Genomic DNA, 21,232 nt, shown 5'->3' with positions numbered 1-21,232 from the left:
AATTGCAAGAAACTAGAATCAATAAGCAAGTAAATCATAAACTAAGCAAGCATGAATAAAGAGCAACAATAAAACTAACAACTATGCTAAAAGACAACTAAATCAAACTATAGATGATTAAAGAATTGAGCTTGTAAAGAAGTGAAATTCAAATGCTAAAAGGGATCTTGGCTAGGGTTGAGACTCAATGATTTTTATCCTTGTCATTAACTACAAACATGGTAATTGTGAAGAGTTAATCTCACTTAGTCAATCTTTAACATTCAGGAAAGCCAAGTAGGCTTAATTGATCTTAATCCATAAATCTTAACTAACTTACTAATTGAATTTAGTAAAAAGTTAGCATTAGTGGAAACAAAATCAACTAACAACTCTAAATTACCAATCAATAATTTCTCAATCCCAAGTCAAGAGATAGAAATTCTACTCCATAATTAAAGTAAATATTTTATCAAACACTTGGTGTGCAAAAAGAGAAAACATGGTAAATTACAAAAATTAATAAAAACTATAGCTAGCCAAAGTAAGAAATTAATACCAACAACTTAAACAAGTATATATAAAACTTAAAACATCAACTTCATTAATGAAAATTCAAAATTCGTAGGTTCATAAAATAACAAAATAAAACAAGATAACTACCACTAAATTTTAAGAGAATTAGGGTGCAAGAACACAAAATCAAGTATCAAAACATACAATTAAACAAGAGTAAAATCTAAAACTAGTAGCAAAATTAAATTAAACTTAACAAAACCTAGAGAGAAGTTGGAGTTTCTCTCACTAAAACTATGAACAAAACCTAAAAAAACTATGAAAATGTGATTATAGTAGAGTGCGTATTGATCCCCCTTGGACTCTTGGTTCAAATCTTCATAAATAAGTTGGATTGAGCCTAAAAATAGGCTTAAAATTGCGAGTCATGTGCCTTTTTAAATGAGGCACGAGACTGAAGAGATGCGTACGCACGACTGGAGAGCGATGCGTACGTACGACTATTAGAGCTTCACAACTTTACTTCTTCATGAATCTTTCACTTTTGCATGCGTTTCCTCCATCTTTCCAATCCATCATTGCCTTCTAAACCTTAATTCACTCAAACAAACATATTAAGGCATCGAATGGGATAAAAGTGAATTAAATTTGACCATTTAAAGCATAAAAAGTATGTTTTTAACAATTAAGCACAATTAGAAAAAATTCACGAAAGTATGTATTTTTCATGAATAAATGCAAGATAAGTTGATAAATTTCACTCTTTTCAACCCAAAAATCATCGTAAAATATGGATTTATCAATTCTCCTACACTTAAACACTAGCATGTCTTCATGCTAAGCATTAAGAAAGATAAGATCAAGGGATGTCAACACTTATTAGATACAAGCTATCTATATGCATTCAACTATTCTACTTAATTCTATCTCATTCTATCCACTTGGATAAAAATAAATCAATTTCCAAGAACATATATGAGCATATAGGCTAAAAATAATATAATAATCAATTCAATTCCATCAATTAAATTGAGTTAAAAAAGATTGTGAACTTGCAAGATAAGATCTCATGAGAAAGGGAAGCATAGAATTGAGCAATCAAATCTCTCACCGGATGTGTTTACTCTCTAATTGCTCTAGTATTTAGGGTTGATTCACTCAATTCTCTTCTACCCTTACTTTCTAAAACTTGTTCTTCTTCTAACAATCAACAAATATTCAATGTATGCATACAAATATTATGAGCACTTTAGAGGGTTACAATGAGGCTAAGGTAAAGGTAATGATGTATTTGGTCAAGTGGATTAAAAATTTGAGGCTTTGATTAGCTTAGACTCCCACTTAACCTATAACAACCTATTTAATCCTAATGCAACATCCTAACTACCCATAATTCACTTTTCACATACTCATGCATGTTTTTTTCAATTTACATCACATATACATCTATTTCTAAAATATTTTTTTGGGGTATTATTTATCCCCTTTTTTGTTTCTTTTTTTCTTTTTGAATATATACATGATGTATTTTTTTTCTTTTTTTTTTCTCTACCAATGTTTCTAAATTCCCCCACTTAGATGATGCAACATCTATTAGCCTAATCTAATCAAAGATCAAATTAGGAACATTCATAATTTTTCACTTAGGAGAGTGTTGTGCTAAAATTAAGAACAAAAGGGGAATTCATTAGGCTCAAAATTGGGTAATAATGGTAGATTAATAAGGTATGGCTATTTGGGTGAGTGAGTTAATATGAAATTATGGTCTCAATCATATAGATACTTACATACACAATATTAGACATAAAAAATAAAACAAGTCAAAGATTGTAATTATAGAGAGAGTAATATACACAATAATGAAAATAGTGGTTAAAATAATACAATGACACATTAAAGGCTCAATTCTCACTTGGCTGTGTGTTTTAGCTCTAATCTATGTTCCACAATCCTTATTCAAGCAAGTTCAATAAAAAGTTTTAACTTAAATCAATGAGATGTCCATAATTAAAGTAAACATTTTATCAAACACTTAGTGTGCAAAAAGAAAAAATATGATAAATTACAAAAATTAATAAAAACTATAGCTAACCAATACAAGAAATTAATACCAACAATTTAAACAAGTATATATAAAACTTAAAACATCAACTTCATTTATGGAAATTCAAAATTCATAGGTTCCAAAATAGCAAAACAAAACAAGATAACTGCCACTAAATTATAAGAGAATTAGGATGTAAGAACACAAAACCAAGTATCAAAATTTACAATTAAACAAGAGTAAAATTCAAAACTAGTAACAAAATTGAATTGAACCTAGCAAAACCTAGAGAGAAGTTGGAGTTTCTCTCACTAAACTATGAACAAAACCTTAAAAAAAACTATGAAAATGTGATTATGGTATAGTGTGTCTTGATCCCCCTTGGACTCTTGGTTCAAATCTTCATAAATGAGTTGAATTGGGTCAAAAAATGGGCCTAAAATCGCGAGTCACATGCCTTTTTAAGTGAGACACGAGACTGGAGAGATGCATACGCACAACCCATGCGTACGCATGACTGGCAGATCTTCACAACTTCATTTCTTCTTGAATCCTCCACTTTTGCATGCTTTTCCTCCATCTTTCCAATCCATCATTGCCTTCTAAACCTTAATTCTCTCAAATAAATATATCAAGATATCGAATGAGATAAAAATGAATTAAATTTAATAATTTAAAGCATAAAAAGTATATTTTTAATAATTAAGTACAATTAGAAAAAATTCACAAAAGTATGCATTTTTTATTAATAAATACAAAATAAATTGATAAATTTCACTCTTTTCAACCAAAAAATCACTGTAAAATATGTATTTATCAAGACGTCTACCAAGGAAACACGCAGTGAGGTGTATGAATGATACCTTCTAGGTCGATCCAAGTTGTCTCCTTCTTTCTTCCTTTGTTCCTTTTCTTTATCTCGGAATTGATATGGATTGTCCTGTCCAGCCATAGGCTTCCTTATTTGATCAGTCTCTTCCGTGTTGATATATTTTTTAGTTCACACTTGTACCTGTACAAAGAGGTCGAGTGCCTCTCAGATATCGATTGAGAGAAAGGACCATCCATGATGTCGTTAACAATCCCCATGATGGCTACTTCAGTTGGTAGGTTTTAAATTTGCAAACAAGCCTTATTGAATTTCTCCATGTAGGCCTTGAAAGATTTTCTGACTTCCTACTTTACCTCAAAGAGGCTCGGAGCGTGTTCAGTTTTATCTCTCTGAATAGAAAAGCGTGTGAGGAAGCTCTCTGCCAAATTATCAAAACAAGTTACTGACCTATGAAAAAAGCTATCAAACTACTTCATCATCGTCTTGGTCAGTATTGTCAAAAATGATTTACACCAGGTTGCATCTGATGTATCTGCCAAGTACATACGGCTTCTAAAGTTGCTTAGGTAGTACGGTGCTGTGGGTTTGTGGTGCCATCAAAAAGATTCATGTCTGGACTCTTAAAACTTCTAGGCACCTTAGCCCACATGATGTCTTTTGAAAATAGGTCTTCACTTCCTAAAGAGGTCGGCTCACGATCTTCACGGACTCTTTTGGCCCTAAGGTTAGACTCTAGCTTTTTCAATTTTTCCTTAAGTTCTCGATGACTTCTCAGCTCCCTTTGAAGTTGTCGTTCAGGTTCTCGTTGTCGCTCTATTTTGTCTTCTAGTTGCTTGAGTCACCCCTAATGGCCATGAACCAGTCTCGTGATCTCATCTACATTTCTTTCTCCATGCTTTGCTGGGATGTATATTTGAGAACTTACCCTTAGTCCTCCTTGTTTTCTGTGATTTCTCCCAGAATCTCGATGAAACAAAAGGGCTTGGTCATCATTATAATGATCTCCACTTTTAGACTCTGAATCTGACGTCGTGTGTCCATCTTATTGCTAGTCGTCCGCCATTGTCAAAGGTTAGACTCCAGGTCCCACGACATCGGCGCCAATATTCCAAGGTAATACCTGAAACCAAGGTGATTTAGGCCTAGACATGAAGTCCAGGCTACCTTGGATGAAGGTTGCAACTTGTTCACCAGAAGGGTGAAGTTGTCCGACATCCTCGAGTGGATGATAGTGTGGGGTACTTGCAAGAGATTCTGATTCTTAAGTTAGCAAGAGTTTAAACAGGTTTAAGTGAATTAGGATTAAGAAATACATTAATTTGATAGGGTATTTATAGAGAAAAGTGATGACTTGGCCATCACTTTGAAAGTTCCTCACTAACAGTAGTAGGTAGTTTCTTTTTCAGTATCGAAAAGTTATCTTGCATTAGGATGGTGGTTGAGGTATTGTTGGCTTCTGAGGCTGTGGATGACTAGGTCTTTCTTGCCATGCCAATCGGGTCGGACGCGGATCCTGATACTCGTATTTCGAATTGATGATATTTTAACCCATGTAGTTTTGGACTAGACTTTTTTGGATTTGGATAGCTTTGAGACCCATTAAAGACGGACTAACTCTTTTGGACCATGATTTGGTTATTGGCCATTACCTAAACAACTTTGTCATTCTCTTTTTTTTTTTCTTTTCTTTCTTGTTGGCTTATGAAAAATGTATTTAATTTTTTTTATTAATTATTGGTTAGAGAAAACTACCATGATTATTTTTTTTAATAAATAACAAAAATACACACAAACAGTGACGGATTTAGTTGAAAGAGTATGGGGACAAATTCCTCCACTAGATTTTAAAACATTTTCATGTAATATATAGTAATAAAATTTATTTGCGCTCATTATATAATTAAATTTTACTCTATTATGTTATTGAATTATTTTATTAGATTTAATTTTACAAATATATAAAACTTTTGTGTTAAATTAATTTTAAATTTAAATTATTTTATTAAAATTGTTTTAAAAAGAAATATTAGAGAACTAATATTTATTTTTATACTATTAAAATTTAAAATTTAAGATTTATAATGTAATATTTAAGATTTAAAGTGTTGCTCAAAAATAATAAATTTTATTAGTCGAAGCATTGCTCTTATTTTAATATTAAATTAAAAATGACTAATAAAACTATTAATACTATGTTGACTATTTAATAAAAGGGAAGTTCTCTGGTGCTGATGCTGGTTATCAGCATGGTATGCTTTTAAGGTGTGTCATAATGAGAAGGTGACGTGTGGAAGGTAGTTTGGTACGTGGGTTATAGTTAGGTGTTGGTTAAGGATAGTGGATTTTGGGCATTTTTTTTTTCTATGAGCTCGATGATGATATTTATTGTTTTGTAATGCAAAATAGATATGATTAGAGGTCGAGAATGTAAGAAAATATTTTTTAAAAATAATGAAAAATAAAAAATATTGAGCATTTTTTTTGACGATCACTACCTTAAGTGTATTTTTGGACTAAAGTTTGGAGTAGTAATGATTTAATAGGTGAGAGAAAAAAAATTTAAAAAACATTGTTCTTTATGATAAGAGTAAATTTACGGTTAGCTGATTCTTTCTCATATAAATAGAATGTTTTTAGCCCTGCTAGATAGTGAATTTGCGGGTTATAATAACAGTTTAGATGGCTAATGTGTTGATTAGAAGTGGGTGCTATGTGTATTTTGCTGAATTTTATGTTGTAATTAGATTATATTTGATGTTAATAAAGTATTATGTATTGCAATTTATGTGTCAATTCTCTAACGGCATAAAAAGCCATATGAAAGTAGATTGCAGTGGAAATTTTTTTTTTGGAAATTAAGTTTGAAAATTTAAAATTAAAATGTACTACTGAAGGTTCAATGAATTTAAAAATACTTGAAACTAGGGTTGAAATATGTTAAATTTACCTTAACTTTGTTAACAAATTAATTAAAAAAAGATTAGTTAAGCACAAGTATTAGCAGATGGTGGTGGAAAAAATTTTAAGGACATTAGGATTTAAAATTCAAATTGAAATAATAGAGGTACAATGAAATAAATATTTTGAGAATAGGTTTGAAAATATTTAAATTTCGTAAACATATTTAATAAATAAATTGAAGAAAAAATGGTTAAGCATAACCCATGTACCAGCAGTCACCTTTCACGCATCACCTTCTCACTATGACACATCTTGAAAGTATACCATGCTGATAACCAGCATCAATACCAAAGAACTTTTCTTAATAAAAAATCAAAAATCAAAATAAATATGTAACTAATTTTAATTACTCTAAAAGTCCAAACCCAACCCTCTGCTGCTGCTGCTACCTTTTACTACTCTATTACCTTTCGCATTTTTTAATTTATTTTCAATTGTTCTGCATTTTGTTTAGTAATTATATTATTGTGTATTTTTTTGGTTCGTGCTTATTTATAATAAAATTTTATTAAAATTTTTTCTACCATTGATTTGCTTTGTATTTTATATTCATATTGTACTTTAGATTTTTATGAAATTGTGAACTGTATTTGATATGGCAGTTATCAATACGAGTTATAACTCGGTATCGCACGTTATAACTCGGCTTTTATGAGCTATAACTCAGCCATTTAATATTCCCGTCATAATCGACGTCCAAACGGATAACAGTCAGTTACATTATCAACCCTTTTAAACCCGACGATAATGCTCGGAACAGAACGGACGAGAAACCCATCATATAAAAGCAAGGTAAGATATTTTCTTGAGACAATTTGAATAATACATTATACTGACTTAAGCTTTGGAGCGCCCTTGCAGGTACACTCCTCCCCCTCTCCATTGCTCACACTCTCACGTCACGTCAGAAAGAAAAGCTCGGATACAAGGATCGGACGTTCAGCCTCCAGGGTGATAGTTCGGCAGTCATCCGTCACTGGAAGCCGATCTATTTCGCAGGCAAGAACAATTGGCGCCCACCATGGGGCCAAAAAACTAGATCTTTTTCTTTTTGGTCCCAATACTTTCACTCGTATCCATGGCTGATGTGCTACCTCCTTCCCCATCCGAACTTCTTCGGATGGTAACAGAGCTACAACAAGTCAATCAGCGTATGGCAAAAAAAAATCAAAGAATGGCTACCCAAATCGCCGAGCTGAACAATGCTCGGATCGAAAATAACAACACTCATCAACAACAACCAGAAGATAATGAACATCATTCCGACCCCTCCCACGTCTCGGAGACGATTCGAGTTGAGGGAGCTCAGCCTGAAGACGAGAATGAAGAGCCCAACGAACCCGTGGGACCCTTCACACCAGAAGTGATAAACTTCGAACTACCACGAAGATTCACCCTACCACTGACCCTCACACCTTACGATGGGCTCGGAGATCCGAAAAAGTTTCTCAAAAAATTCCCATCAATAATGATCGTTAACGGTGCATCTGATACTGTGTTATGCCGCTGTTTTCCGAATTATTTAGACGGTCCTGCACTTGATTGGCTTTGTGCTTTGCCTGCAGGTTCTATCTCACAATTTCAGCAGCTGGCCAAGCTATTTGAAGAACACTTCGCTGGATCTGCAATTTATCTGCATGACTCGGATTATTTGAATACGATCAAGCAGGGACAAAATGAAAGCCTGAAGGACTACATGACTCGCTTCATGAAAGTCGCCATCAGCATACCCGACCTCCACCCCGAGGTCCATCTGCATTCAATCAAAAGCAGATTCCGACCTAGGAAGTTCCAAGAAACCATCGTGGTAGCAAGCCAAAGACCCTTTCCAAGTTCCGCGAGAAAGCCAAAGGCCAAATTGATATCGAGGAACTCAGACAAGCTCGGAAGTCTGACAAAACATATTACAGAGACGAAGATAAAACTCCGAGCAGTAAGAAAAGTTTCAAACTAACCCCTCGATTTGATTCTTATATGCAGTTCAACACTAAGCGAGAGGACATAATCAAAGAGATTCTGAATTCAAAACTAATCAAGCCACCAAGGAAAGCCGGTACCTACCAAGATACTAAGAATGTAGACAAATCTAAATATTGTGCTTTCCACCAGAAGCACGGCCACGCTACTGACGATTGCGTGGTGGCAAAAGACCTCTTGGAACGACTAGCTCGGCAAGGTCACCTTGACAAGTACATTGGAGGTCACATCCAAAGACGTACAACACCTTCCACAGCCAATGATTCGTCCGAACAACAACACCGACGAAAAGAGAAGGTACCCTCAAGCCAACATGAAAAACCCCGAGGTATAATTAATTGTATTTCAGGAGGATACGCTAGTGAAGGATCCTCAAACTTGGCCAGGAAGAGATCGTTCCGAGCAATATGCTCGGTAGATGGACCACATCGCGAAGCTCATGTCGCAACCCAACTCCCGCAAGTGACGTTTACGCACACAGATTTCGATTCCATCATACAGAACCTAGATGACCATGTGGTTATCACGCTTCAATTGGGAGATCTGTTGGTAAGGAAAGTACTTCTAGATCCCGGGAGCAGCGCCGACGTTCTGTTCTACTCAACATTCCAAAAAATGAAGCTCAGCAACAACATCCTCCTGTCAACAGGGGGAGACCTTGTCGGTTTCAGCCCATATAATCTTATACTTGGCCGACCTTTCTTAAACAAGTTCGGCGCAATTGTATCTACAGTTCACCTGTGTGTTAAGTTTCCTCTGCAGGACGATCATGTTGTAACAATTCACGGAGATCATAAAGAGGCACGACAATGCTACAACATCAGCATTAAGCTCCCAAATCGTTCAAAACAACAAGTCAACAATGTCCACCTCACCACCAACAGCTCGGCATTAGCCGACCTAGATCCAAGAGCCGACTTTCTTGAACGACCTATGCCATCCGGTGACTTACAGAAAGTATATTTCAATAATGATCCTAACAAATTTACTTATGTAGGTACATCAATAAGCGCGGTTGAGCTAAAAGCCATAACCACCTTTCTACAAGAATAAGCCGACCTATTTGCATGGACGCCTTCTGACATGCCCGGCATCGACCCACAAATCATCAGCCATAAATTGGCTATAAACCCATTCGCACGACTAGTGCAGCAGAAGAAAAGAAAACTCGGCGATGAAAAGAAAAAAAAGCATCACTAGAAGAAACTCAAAAGCTGATTAATGCAGAATTCATTAAAGAAATCAGATTTACTACCTGGCTGACCAACATGGTAATGGTAAGGAAACAAAATGGTAAGTGGCGCATGTGCGTCAACTTTACTGACTTAAACAAAGCATGCCCGAAAGATTCTTATCCTTTACCATCCATAGACTCTTTGGTAGATAACGCTTCCAGTTATGCTACCTTAAGCTTTATGAATGCCTATTCGGGTTATAATCAAATCCTTATGCACCCCTCTGATTAAAGTAAAATGGCATTTATCACTGAATTTGGTAACTACTGTTATAAAGTTATGCCCTTTGGATTAAAGAATGCAGGAGCAACTTACCAGCGTCTTAAAGTAAAATGGCATTTATCACTGAATTTGGTAACTACTGTTATAAAGTTATGCCCTTTGGATTAAAGAATGCAGGAGCAACTTACCAGCGTCTTATGGACAAAGTCTTCGCCAAACAGATCGGAAGAAATATAGAAGTGTATGTCGATGACATGGTTGCCAAGACAAAAATTGGTAAGAACCATATCGACGACTTAACAGAGATCTTCGGCCAAATATGCCACTACAACATGCATCTAAACCCGGAGAAATGCGCCTTCGCTGTTCAAGGTGGTAAGTTCTTAGGTTTTTTATTAACAAGCAAGGGCATTGAGGCGAATCCTGACAAATGCCGAGCAGTTGTAGGGATGACAAGCCCAAAAACAATAAAAGAAGTCCAACGCCTCACAGGAAGACTTGTTGCACTATCCAGATTTGTCCCATGTTTAGCTTCAAAGTCTATTCCTTTTTTCCAAACAATAAAAAAGAAAAACAAATTTCAATGGAATGACGATTGTCAGAGAGATTTTAATACACTAAAAACAACTCTCTCACAACTGCCGATTTTGCAAAAACCCTTACAAGGAGAAGATTTATTCCTGTATTTATCAGTTACTGATTGGGCGATAAGCTCTGCTCTTGTTACAGAAAAGGACAAAACTCAATATCCAATATACTTCGTCAGTAAAATTCTCCAACATGCCGAACTCAACTATCCGAGGATAGAAAAGCTGGCTTTAGCATTAATATTTTCAGTAAGAAGACTCCGACCTTATTTCCAGAGTCATGTCATCTATGTCAGGACCAATCACCCATTACGCCAGGTGCTACACAAACCAGAAATTGCAGGCAGACTTATTAAGTGGTCAATCGAATTATCCGAGTTCGACATCAGGTACCAATCAAGAGGACCGATTAAGTCACAATTTTTGGCTGACTTTATTGCAGAACTTACGATACCTTCAGAAGACGACCATACAAAACAATGGACTTTATATGTGGACGGCTCATCAAACAATGAGGGCTGTGGTGCCGGAATCCGTCTGTAGGCCGACGATGGCTTTATTATCGAACATTCCTTACACCTATCTTTTAAAGCCAGCAACAATCAATCCAAATATGAAGCCCTCGTCGCAGGACTCCGACTTTGTTTAGATCTCCAAATATCAGCCATAAAGGTATACTGCGACTCCCTATTGGTAGTACAGTAGGTAAACGACCTTTTCCAAGTAAAAGATCCTCTTCTTTCAAAATACCTACTGTTAGTAAAAGATTTAACTGCAAAATTTTCAAAATTCGAAATACAACACATACCACGAGAACAAAACCAAAGGGCCGACATCTTATCTAAACTCGGCAGCACACAATCCGACTTATCTACATTACATCAATTTACTATAACCTCTCCAAGTGTTAATCTAACAGATGTGTTAAGTGTTACACAGGAAAAAGAATGGCAGAATGAATTTATACAATATCTACAAACAGTTCATGTACCAGATAACATCGAGAATGCAAAAAGGTTCCAAAGACAAGCATCTTTTTTCACATTACCCAACGGAACTTTATACAGGCGAGGATACACTCGCCCATTGCTAAAATGCCTTACCAAAGCTGAAGCTGATATAGCATTGTCCGAAGCACATGAAGGAATTTGAGGAACACACACGGGAGCTCAGAGTTTAACCTCAAAAATCCTCCATGCCGATTTCTTTTGGCCGACTTTAAAACATGATAGCCAAAACAAGGTTCGGACTTGTGACAATTGCCAGAAACATGCACCACTCATACACATTCCTGTCGAGCACCTACATCATTCTGACGTTAGTTGGCCCTTCAACCAATGGGGGCTGGATATACTCGGGCCGTTCCCAACGGCACCGGGCCAGGTAAAATTTCTCATAGTTGCAATTGATTATTTCTCAAAGTGGGTTGAAGCCCAACCTTTAGCCAGGATTACATCCTAACAAATGATTTCTTTCGTTTGGAAAAGTATTATTTTCCGTTTCGGCATTCCTCACCATATCATCACTGACAATGGTCGCCAGTTCGCCGATCAGAAATTTCAATCTTTTTTGCAGAACCTTAAAATCAAACAACATTTTGCCTCCGTTGAACATCCTCAGACAAACGGATTAGCAGAGGCCGCAAATAAGGTCATATTACATGCACTCAAGAAGAAGTTAGATGATGCTAAAGGACTCTGGGCCGAGCTAATACCTGAAATTCTTTGGGGATATAATACAACATCACAATCATCAACAAAAGAGACGCCATTCCGACTTATGTATGGCTCTGAAGCTATGATACCACTGGAGATCTCACAAGGCTCCACTAGAACTCAGCTCGGTAACCAAGATGAAGCTCGGCGAGCCGAGCTAGATATCATCGAAGAAATAAGGGACATAGCAACGCTACGACAATGCGCGGCACAACAGACAATAGCTCGGCGACACAATAAATCGGTAAGAAGCCGATCGTTTCAAAAAGGCGACTTAGTACTTCGAAAGACAGAGATGGCACGGAGACCACCATCCCATGGAAAACTCGCAGCAAACTGGGACGGTCCATACCAAATTATAGAAGTCCTCGGCAACAGAGCATACAGACTAGAATCGATAAATGGTACACCGCTACCCAATACATGGAATATTTCCTCGCTTAAGAAATTTATAGTTAAAAGTCAGGGATAGGCTTGTACTCTTTTTCCTACTACCAAGATTTTTCCCAAAGAATTTTGCTTGGAGAGGTTTTAACGAGGCTAGCTTACCTGCACCTTTGTTTTCAAAGGTCCACCAATTTATTGTATATGAGCAATAAAATTTATCTCATTCTTTTAAACTAAAGTATATACCAAATGTATTCCTCAATCATTTTGATAATTTCTTTCACAATTAACAGAATAGATACAAATTTATCTATTGTCAATCTCAAATACATTCAAACGACGAACATTTTTGTCTAATTGCAATCTATCTATAATCGGCAATCATATCATACAAACAAAAAGGGAATATTCTTAACAGAAATTCAAATCAAAAGCTTTTTCAAACAACTCAAAAGCGATTCCCAACATACTATATGAACAAAGTCAAACAACTCTATCAGCAAAACTACAAACTTCAAGTAGCAATTATCACAAGGTATTATCCATTACATCGATGGCAACAAAGTATTCAAAACAAAAACAGTTCTACTAAACAGAACATTACAAATGGCACAAAAGCATACTAAACATTCTCAGCCTCATCTTTGGCAACACCATCATCCTCGACCATCTTTCCATCTCGGACGATCTTTCCAGGATCCATCTCAGACGGATCCACTTCTGGTGCAAGGAACTTCGCCTGTAAACATGCTCTTTCAAATCCCTCAACAAATGAGTCCAAAATTTCATCACCTTTCTTTTTCTCCATCTCTTTAAGCCGAGCAGTTACCTCAATCAGTCGAGATTCCATGCTCGCCAAATCAGCTTCCTTTTTCTTCAAATCCTCAACGTCCTTAGCATAGTTATCTTTTGTCTCTTTCAACTGCTTCTCAGTATCAGTCAACTTAGTCTGTAACTCGGCAACAATACCTTTGCTCTTACTCAACTCTTCTTTCAACAATAAATATTCCTTGTTTTCAACAGTCACTTTCTTATGTTTCAACTCCTGGCTATGCCCTAGACTGGCTAACCGCAAACCAACAACCTACAAACCATAATAACTCCAGGTCATATAAAATATCCTACTACCAAAATAGAATAACTGTATAAACAAGGTCGGACATTACCTGCATATATTGCCCGATCGCCATTTCACCGACCTCGTTCGCCAGAGAAACATCGGCTAAAGACTAACAATACTCGTCCGCCACAGCCATATAAGGATAATCCTTCCTCCATAAAGACAAACCCTCGCTCTGATTAGACATTTCATTAAGCTTTTTATGGTTAACCATAAAAGCTTGAATTTCTTCTAAGGAAACCCCCTGCTCCTTTCCACTAGAGTCCTCAGACAACTCTACCACGTCTGACTTCCTCTTCTTTGGAATCACTTTTCTACGCCCCTAACGAGGCTGACTAACTTCTCCAACCACCGCCCCTTTTTCACGGTTTGACGACGACACTTCTTTTTCCAAATTCTTACTTTTAAATCGAGACCTCAGAGATGCAGCTGAAATGCCCGGGTATTTATCACCTGCAGAACAAATACACCATCTGTCAGAAACTCCTAGAAAAATAATATACAAACAAAGAAAACCCCAAACTCACCCAACTACTCTAAGACAGCATCTTTATCTTCTTCCCACTTGAGTAACTCATACATAGAAATCAGATCCTTACGATCAATATTCTCAACCAAGAACTCAATCAAACACACATTTTTCGAAGATATAATCTCGGGACCGAGTATATTTTGAGGTTCCGAGCACCACCATAACGGAAACCTCTCCGCCAGATTCTCATCAACATAAAAGGGAAAGTCTTTTTCCAAATTCCTAACCTTAAGATACATTTCCTTAAAATCCTTAAAAGAGGATTTATATAACTTGAATATACCAAATCCAGGGGTACTGTTGAAATTAATCCAACCCCCTTTCCACACCCCCTTTGCTTGAAATAGAGAAAAGAACAAATCCACTAATGGCGTCTCCTCAAGAAATTCCATCAGAATCTCGAAGGAACGTAAGAACTCCAAGCCATTAGGATGAAGCTGAGATGCAGCACAGTTTAACTGTTTCAACACCTGACACTCAAACTCCGTAAATGGCAACTTCACTCTCAACTCTTCTAGAACACAGCTGTGCATGTAGAAAAATTCGAATCCCTGCCCCTGATAATAAACCCTATCATCACTATTACATGGCAATAACTCAACTTGTACCCCAGTACCAGCCCTTACAACCTTCGCTGCGTTCACCTCCTTAACAGCAGCATCATCACGAAATAAGGACACTCGGGACTTCACATCCTCACTAACTCAGTCATAAGACCAGTCAATCTCACTCTTTTTCTCCTTCTCAAACCCCATTAAGAAAAACAGCAAGCAAACAAGAAGAGGGAAAAAATGAACTAGTAAATCAGAAGCAAGAAGACAGAGCATACATACCTCTATTATTCATTCTGTTCCCAAAGAAACAAAACCCAAACGTCAAATGATACCAGGGTAAAACTTCAAGTAAGAAACCAATAAATCCAATTAATCCCACCACAAACAAATGTTTCAAATGATGAAACTGCTGCGTTAGTCAGATCAAACGACGCAGTCCACTTTGGAAACATAACAAGTCTTTATTGCACTCATCAATGTTTTTCTCTCCTCAGTAAAAAGGGGACACGACTCCCCACGTCAAAACAATAATTTTTTTAATGAAGTACGTTGAACTGGGGGCTCACTCAACAACCTATCCAACCGAGTTAACTCATCAAGAAGCTCAACCTGCTTCATTAAAAACTCTCCTCAGGCTAAGCTTGGGGGCTATGATATGGCAGTTATCAATACAAGTTATAACTCGGTATCGCACGTTATAACTCGGCTTTTATGAGCTATAACTCGGTCATTTAATATTCCCGTCATAACCGACGTCCAAATAGAAGAGTCAGTTACATTATCAACCCTTTTAAACCCGACGTTAATGCTCGGAACAGAACGGACGAGAAACCCATCATATAAAAGTAAGGTAAAATATTTTCTTGAGAGAATTCGAATAATACATTATACTGACTTAAACTTTGGAATACCTTTGCAGGTACACTCCTTCCTCTCTCCATTGCTCACACTCTCACGTCACGTCAAAAAGAAAAGTTCGGATACAAGGATCGGACGTTCAGCCTCTAGGGTGATAGTTCGGCAGTCATCCGTCACTGGAAGTCGATCTATTTCGCAGGCAAGAGCAGTATTTTATAACAATATTATATTTATTAATTAATTATTTAGGTTTATAATTTTTAATAATAAAAAAATATTCCAAAAAAATATCATCATTGACAATTAATCATATTTTATAATAATAATAATAATAATAATAATAATAATAATAAAATATAATTATAACAATGATTAATATATTATGCCTTCATTAATAAAATTTTTTGAATACGCTACTGTATACAAATATAAAAAGGATAAAACTCATAAATATACACCCAAAAGATTAGAAAACAGTCCGACCACTTAAAAAATTATTTCCAAGTCAAAATTATCTTTCCATTTGTATAAATAGTGATGGACTCAAAGATAAAGGCAAACTTAAAATTAGTTTTCATAACTACTGTATAACAAGAAGGATTACAAAGTGCATGACTGCTGACTGGAAGCCTTATGCCAAATTTAGGGTTGAGTACGGGCAGCGGGTACCCGATTATCCGTCCGAACCCGAACCGAATCAATTAAATTAGTTCTGAAACCAACGGGTAATCGGGTCCAACTCGAACTAAATCGATAGTCTTTGTTAGTGATTGGTTCGGGTATCGGTTTTAGGAGTGCGAAATTCGAACCAACCCGCAAACCCGATCATATATTAATTAAATAAAAAAAATAAAAAATATATATATGACTTTTCCATTAGACAAAGATTATTCACTATTAATATGTTTGGATTTTAATGAGTTTAGTTTTTAATATATTTGGTATTTAACATGTTTGAATTATTTCTATTGATATTATATATTTATTGTACTTGTTGAATTTTTAAGATAAAAATTTGTTTTTTTTTTTTTATGAATTTCAAAGTCATCGGGTATCCAATTACCCAAACCGAACCAATCCATTCTTAATTGGTTTGGTTTGGTTCGGATACATGTACAAAAAAACACAAATCCGAACCAAACCGAACCAATTATATTTTAATCAGTTCGATTCTAATTTTACCATGAACCCAAACCAAACCGACCCGTACTCACCCCTAGCCAAATTAGCAAAATGTTAGATGATGAAAGGACAATTTTAGCTTGTGAAAATAATTTTTGGGACATATCAAGTTATTTTATGAGGCCTACTACACATACAAACTTTTTTAACTTACAAGTCTTATAAGTTAGCACAAGCCCAACAAAACACACGCGCATTACACTCCCACATTCAAGAGTTAATACACGTACGTTATTCAACCACTTTCTGTTTCCAAAGCGCGCTACTCACCATGCATTATGAACGACTCTTCTTTTTCCTCAATGAAAACGACTTTTTTGCCAAATTTGTTCGATATCCTTCGTGTGTTCTCTTTTTGCCTTTTCATTCATTGTTTTACCTGCGTTTATCACTGGTATTCTTGCTTCGTTTTTTTCGATTTTCATGGTTTCTGAAATCAAGCTTTGAAATCGTTTTGAATATAATGGAACTTTAGAAATACACCCAAACAGTTACAGAAACTCACCCAAACGATTACAGAAATACACCCGAAGGATTACAGAAATACACCCAAAGGATGTAAGAAATACACCTAAAATTCGTTGAAGTACACCTTATGCATAATTCAGAACTCTTCCTCTTTCTCCTCCTCATCTTCTGCTGCTTCTTCTTCTTCATTTTCTTATTTCATATTCTCATAATTCTTTTTTGGAGGAAAAAATCAAACAAAGAAAAAAAATGTAACACCCTAACTATCAAAATGTCACGCTTCCAGCTGTGCCACTCTGATAGCTCGGGTATTACGATGACTTTTAAAATATTTAATACTAAAATATGAGCCTGTTTAAAAAAATTAAACCGTATAACCGCTCAAGAGGCTTCTTATCTGATAACATACAACACATTTACAAAACAAACCATAATACTTACAAAAGATACATATACATATATCTACATATTATTAATATTACAAACATTACATAATCAAAATCCTATCCCTCTTGTGAAGACTTGCAAAATTAAAGGCGAGGGAAACATAAAACTAAGATCATACAAAATAATGTCGAATAAACAGAAAATAAATATAACTCTCCTGAAACTCCATCGCCCATATCCTGAAAAGGGAAAAACCTGTAGGGGAGTGAGAACATCGTCCTCGAAAGGGTTCTCACTATAGGGTTACAGAATTGCTATAATAAGATACAAAAATAAAACCGTTTTTAATGTATAGTGATTAATAACCGCCTTATGCTTCTTTTCAAAACCAAAGATTTAATATTCAAAATCCGAAATCCTTTCTAAAAGGGAAAGCTGTTAATTTTTCAAAAATCCAAAAGCTCTTTTTTTTTTTAAAGTTTTTCCCTAGACAGCATAAATGACCAAACTGATCCAAGCATAGGTTCATTAAGTCTATGCTGAACCAATTTGGTTTTTCATACTTTTCTAAACCGAAAACACAACCAAACACAGCATTCAGCCCATCTCATAATCAACCACGGCCCTAGGCCCAAGCAGCTCAATCAACAACCAATTCATCACAATCCAACCAATTCTCAGCCACAAACACAAGTAAGAAGGTTCAAACACAATCAAGCAGTTATATCAAGTAGAGCAATTAGGAATTAACATAACTATTCACATAGGCAAACCAATTATAATATGCACACCCAAACAATGTCATATAAATGCATATGATGCATGCTTGTCCTACTGGCCATGAGCTCACGCGTCGGTTATGTTGCCAGACCCGACTCGGATAAGCGGGATTCAACCTCCATCCTTATCCGTAGGTTCCACAAGCAAGCGGGACTAAACCACCATCCTTGCCCGGAACACGCAAGCGGGATTTAAACCACCGTCCTTGCCAAATAATTTATCAATATGTGAGGGGGACAAAACCACCACCCCTGCATAACGGGTTTACGCACTGAGAAAGCGGGACTATACCACCATCCTTGCCAGGCCTCATCATATTCTCAATAACATCCACAGTCAATCAGACTCAAAATCTTATTTCAAAAATCATTTTTGGCCCACTTTCAAATCACAAACGTATTCAGTTCACATCTTGCCAAGAACCACTTTTCTTAAGTAAATTTTCTTTTCAAAACTTTCAAACAACTTCATAACCAAGCCAGATTGAAAATCTCTTCTGAAAGACTCAAAATCACTCATTTTCAAATCATTCGCTCCATCACTTTGAAATCAAGAGTTATTAATCAACAACCTTGGCAAGGACTCAAGACTTTAGGGAAGAATAACCTGCCTCATTTCTTAAACTCTTCAGAAATTCTCGGAATCATAGTTGCTTAAGTTGAGATAAATTAAAGTAAAGATTTAAAATCAAAACCAAAGCATGTAAGCCAAGAGTTCTGAACCAGTTTCAAAACCAAAATTATTTAAGTCCCAAAAAAACCAATTTCTTTTCATTCTTAAATCAGAAACTCTCCCAAAGGCTCAGAATTGTTTAGTCGAACTTAAAGTCGAACTTAAAGAATGCTTTAAGAGCAACACGAAATTAATTAATCAAGTTCAATTTCTTTCAAATTCCGCTAAACTCACCCAAAGGTACTTCTTTAACCAAACTTCAAAACATAGGCCCCTTCATATTTAAATCAATCGGGAAACATAAACTTTTATTAAACAGTTTAAACTCAAAACACCAATTTATTAATAAATCAAGAACCAATTCATAGAAACTCTCAAGTCTAAATCTTTTTCTAAATCACATTTTAAAACAGAATCTAAATTTTTATGAAAATTCGGCAACATCTTCCCTAAAATTTGGACTTTGCCACCCTTTCGGGTCCCAACCAAACCAATCCTCAACTCCTTTCCAAAGGATTCAAGACCAAATCAGTTTCCAATAAACAAAACTCAGGACTTTAAATACCAAAAATCATTTCAAGCCAAACCAATCAGAAATCTCAATCTCAATTTTAATAAAATTAGACATTATCTCATTCAAGCAGACAACCATATTCATCTAAGATAAACCAAACAATGCATAGGACTTACATAATCACCAGAAAAGCATTTCGCTCGTCATATCAATTTATAACAATTCCACTTTAAAATAAATTAGTTTTATAAAAACCCCTACCTCGGTAAGCGAAACCATAATCCAATCGTGTCAACTGAACTCTTTTCTCTCAGCCCGGAATCAACAGCAACCAAAACCTCAGCTCCGCTTACTTTCTCAATAGCAGAACAGCCTCAATCGTGACATGCAAACTCGATTTCTAATTCCTAAAAACATTAATATCGCGAAAATCTTAAAACCCATAACGAAAAACTAACGATGAGGGTTCGAAATAGAGTACACTTACGGTGACAGCAGAACTGAGCAGCCGCAATCCCGAACCGACTCGGCGGGAGCTTCGACAACAGCTAGAAACTCCAGTGGTTCAACGGCAACCTAAAAATTCGACATGCAAACCTCAGAGCTCGACCCTACGGTAACCAAGATCTCAGAATCTCTAGCCAAACATAACAGAATATTGATTTCAAAGGTTCCGGAACGAAATGCTTACCAAGACGATCAGGGTTCCACTGGCGGTCACCAGCAACGGCGGTTATGGCGGCGGTGACGTCAGCGGACAGCCTAACGGCGACAGAAGTCACAGCGGCGCGAATCAGAGGAACGAATGGCGGCGATGGTGTCCACGACGACGGCACAGCGGCGGCGCTGGTTCTTCCCAGCTCGTCGGGGTTCAGGCTCGGTCTCTCCTCTCTCATCTGGGCTCGACGGCGACACGGGCTTCAGGGAACGGCGACGCCGACCTCTCCTCGCGCGGCCCTCTCCCTGGGTTTTGGTCTTCCTCCGTGACGGCGTGCAGCAGAACGTGATAATCGGTTCGGCGGCAGCAGGCAGCGATGCCATGGTGGCTGGGTAGTGACGTGACGACGGCTGGGCGGCGAGTTCGGTGGCGGATCGGCGGCAGGGCGCAACTCTCCGTCGCTCTCTCCCTCTTTTCCCCCTTCTCCCTTACCGTAGCTCCCCTCTCCTCTCATCCCTTTCTTTCGTTTCTCTCTCTTTTTTTTTTTTTCTTTGTTTTGAGTGTTGGTGAGCTGGGTAGTGAGTTGTGTGGGCTAACCGTGAGTGTAGGGTGAAGTGAGTGTAGTTTAGTTAAGGTTAGGATAGAAAATTAGGTTTAGGTATTTTTTTTTTTGTGAATAACAGGGACAGTAGTGTAATTTTATAAAATAAATAAAAATTAGGATAATAATAAAAATTAAATTAAATATAAAGTATTTATTTGTTAAAAAAATATTTTTTAATTAATAATTTTTAAATAATTTTTGGTTAAATAATAAATACTAATATAGTGAAAATTAGAGATAAGTAAATTAATCTTTTTTTATTTATAAAATAAGGTTAAAATTTATATATTAAAATTAAGACATGAAATATTCATTATTTTTTAATTATAAGGATTCTAAATAATAAATAAGAGTTTACTCAACTTTTATATATAGAATTTCCAAAAATATTATCTTAAATAAATATAATGGATCATAAATAATTTATTAATTTATTTTCAAAATTCGG

At 36.2% G+C, this 21,232-nt stretch overlaps 2 protein-coding genes and 1 long non-coding RNA gene across 3 annotated transcripts; 1 reads left to right on the top strand and 2 right to left on the bottom strand.

Annotated features, from left to right (window-relative positions):
• Window positions 1-7,410: 7,410 nt before the first annotated feature.
• LOC107646412 (uncharacterized) lies at window positions 7,411-9,362 on the top strand. Its single transcript, XM_016350596.1, has 2 exons — window positions 7,411-8,265; window positions 8,313-9,362. Exons 1-2 carry the CDS (start codon window positions 7,411-7,413, stop codon window positions 9,360-9,362), a joined length of 1,905 nt encoding a protein of 634 aa, XP_016206082.1.
• A 3,715-nt stretch (window positions 9,363-13,077) lies between these two features.
• Window positions 13,078-13,645, bottom strand: LOC148554760 (uncharacterized). The gene is made up of 2 exons (XM_088489637.1): window positions 13,622-13,645; window positions 13,078-13,539 (listed from the first exon to the last, which is right to left on the bottom strand). Exons 1-2 carry the CDS (start codon window positions 13,643-13,645, stop codon window positions 13,078-13,080), a joined length of 486 nt encoding a protein of 161 aa, XP_088345763.1.
• Window positions 13,646-17,584: 3,939 nt separating this feature from the next.
• Window positions 17,585-20,780, bottom strand: LOC110262597 (uncharacterized). The gene is made up of 4 exons (XR_015885712.1): window positions 20,214-20,780; window positions 20,010-20,098; window positions 19,784-19,929; window positions 17,585-17,811 (listed from the first exon to the last, which is right to left on the bottom strand). It is a non-coding gene; the product is annotated as an uncharacterized LOC110262597 (long non-coding RNA).
• Between the last annotated feature and the right edge of the window lie 452 nt (window positions 20,781-21,232).

The sequence above is a fragment of the Arachis ipaensis genome, chromosome B6 (genome assembly GCF_059453495.1).
Source record: "Arachis ipaensis isolate K30076 ecotype BB chromosome B6, ASM5945349v1, whole genome shotgun sequence".
Classification (NCBI taxonomy): Eukaryota; Viridiplantae; Streptophyta; class Magnoliopsida; order Fabales; family Fabaceae; genus Arachis; species Arachis ipaensis.
This window is presented reverse-complemented; position numbering and strand designations above follow the sequence as displayed.

What these genes read in the sequence shown, in the direction of transcription:
- LOC107646412 (XM_016350596.1), top strand. Translation starts at nt 7,411, where the DNA reads ATGGCTGATGTGCTACCTCCTTCCCCATCCGAACTTCTTCGGATGGTA. An exon ending in CGAAGATAAAACTCCGAGCA is followed by an intron (nt 8,266 to 8,312) that starts GTAAGAAAAGTT and finishes TCTTATATGCAG; the next exon opens with TTCAACACTAAGCGAGAGGA.
- LOC148554760 (XM_088489637.1), bottom strand. Translation starts at nt 13,645, where the DNA reads ATGGCGATCGGGCAATATATGCAG. An exon ending in CGATCGGGCAATATATGCAG is followed by an intron (nt 13,540 to 13,621) that starts GTAATGTCCGAC and finishes TATGGTTTGTAG; the next exon opens with GTTGTTGGTTTGCGGTTAGC.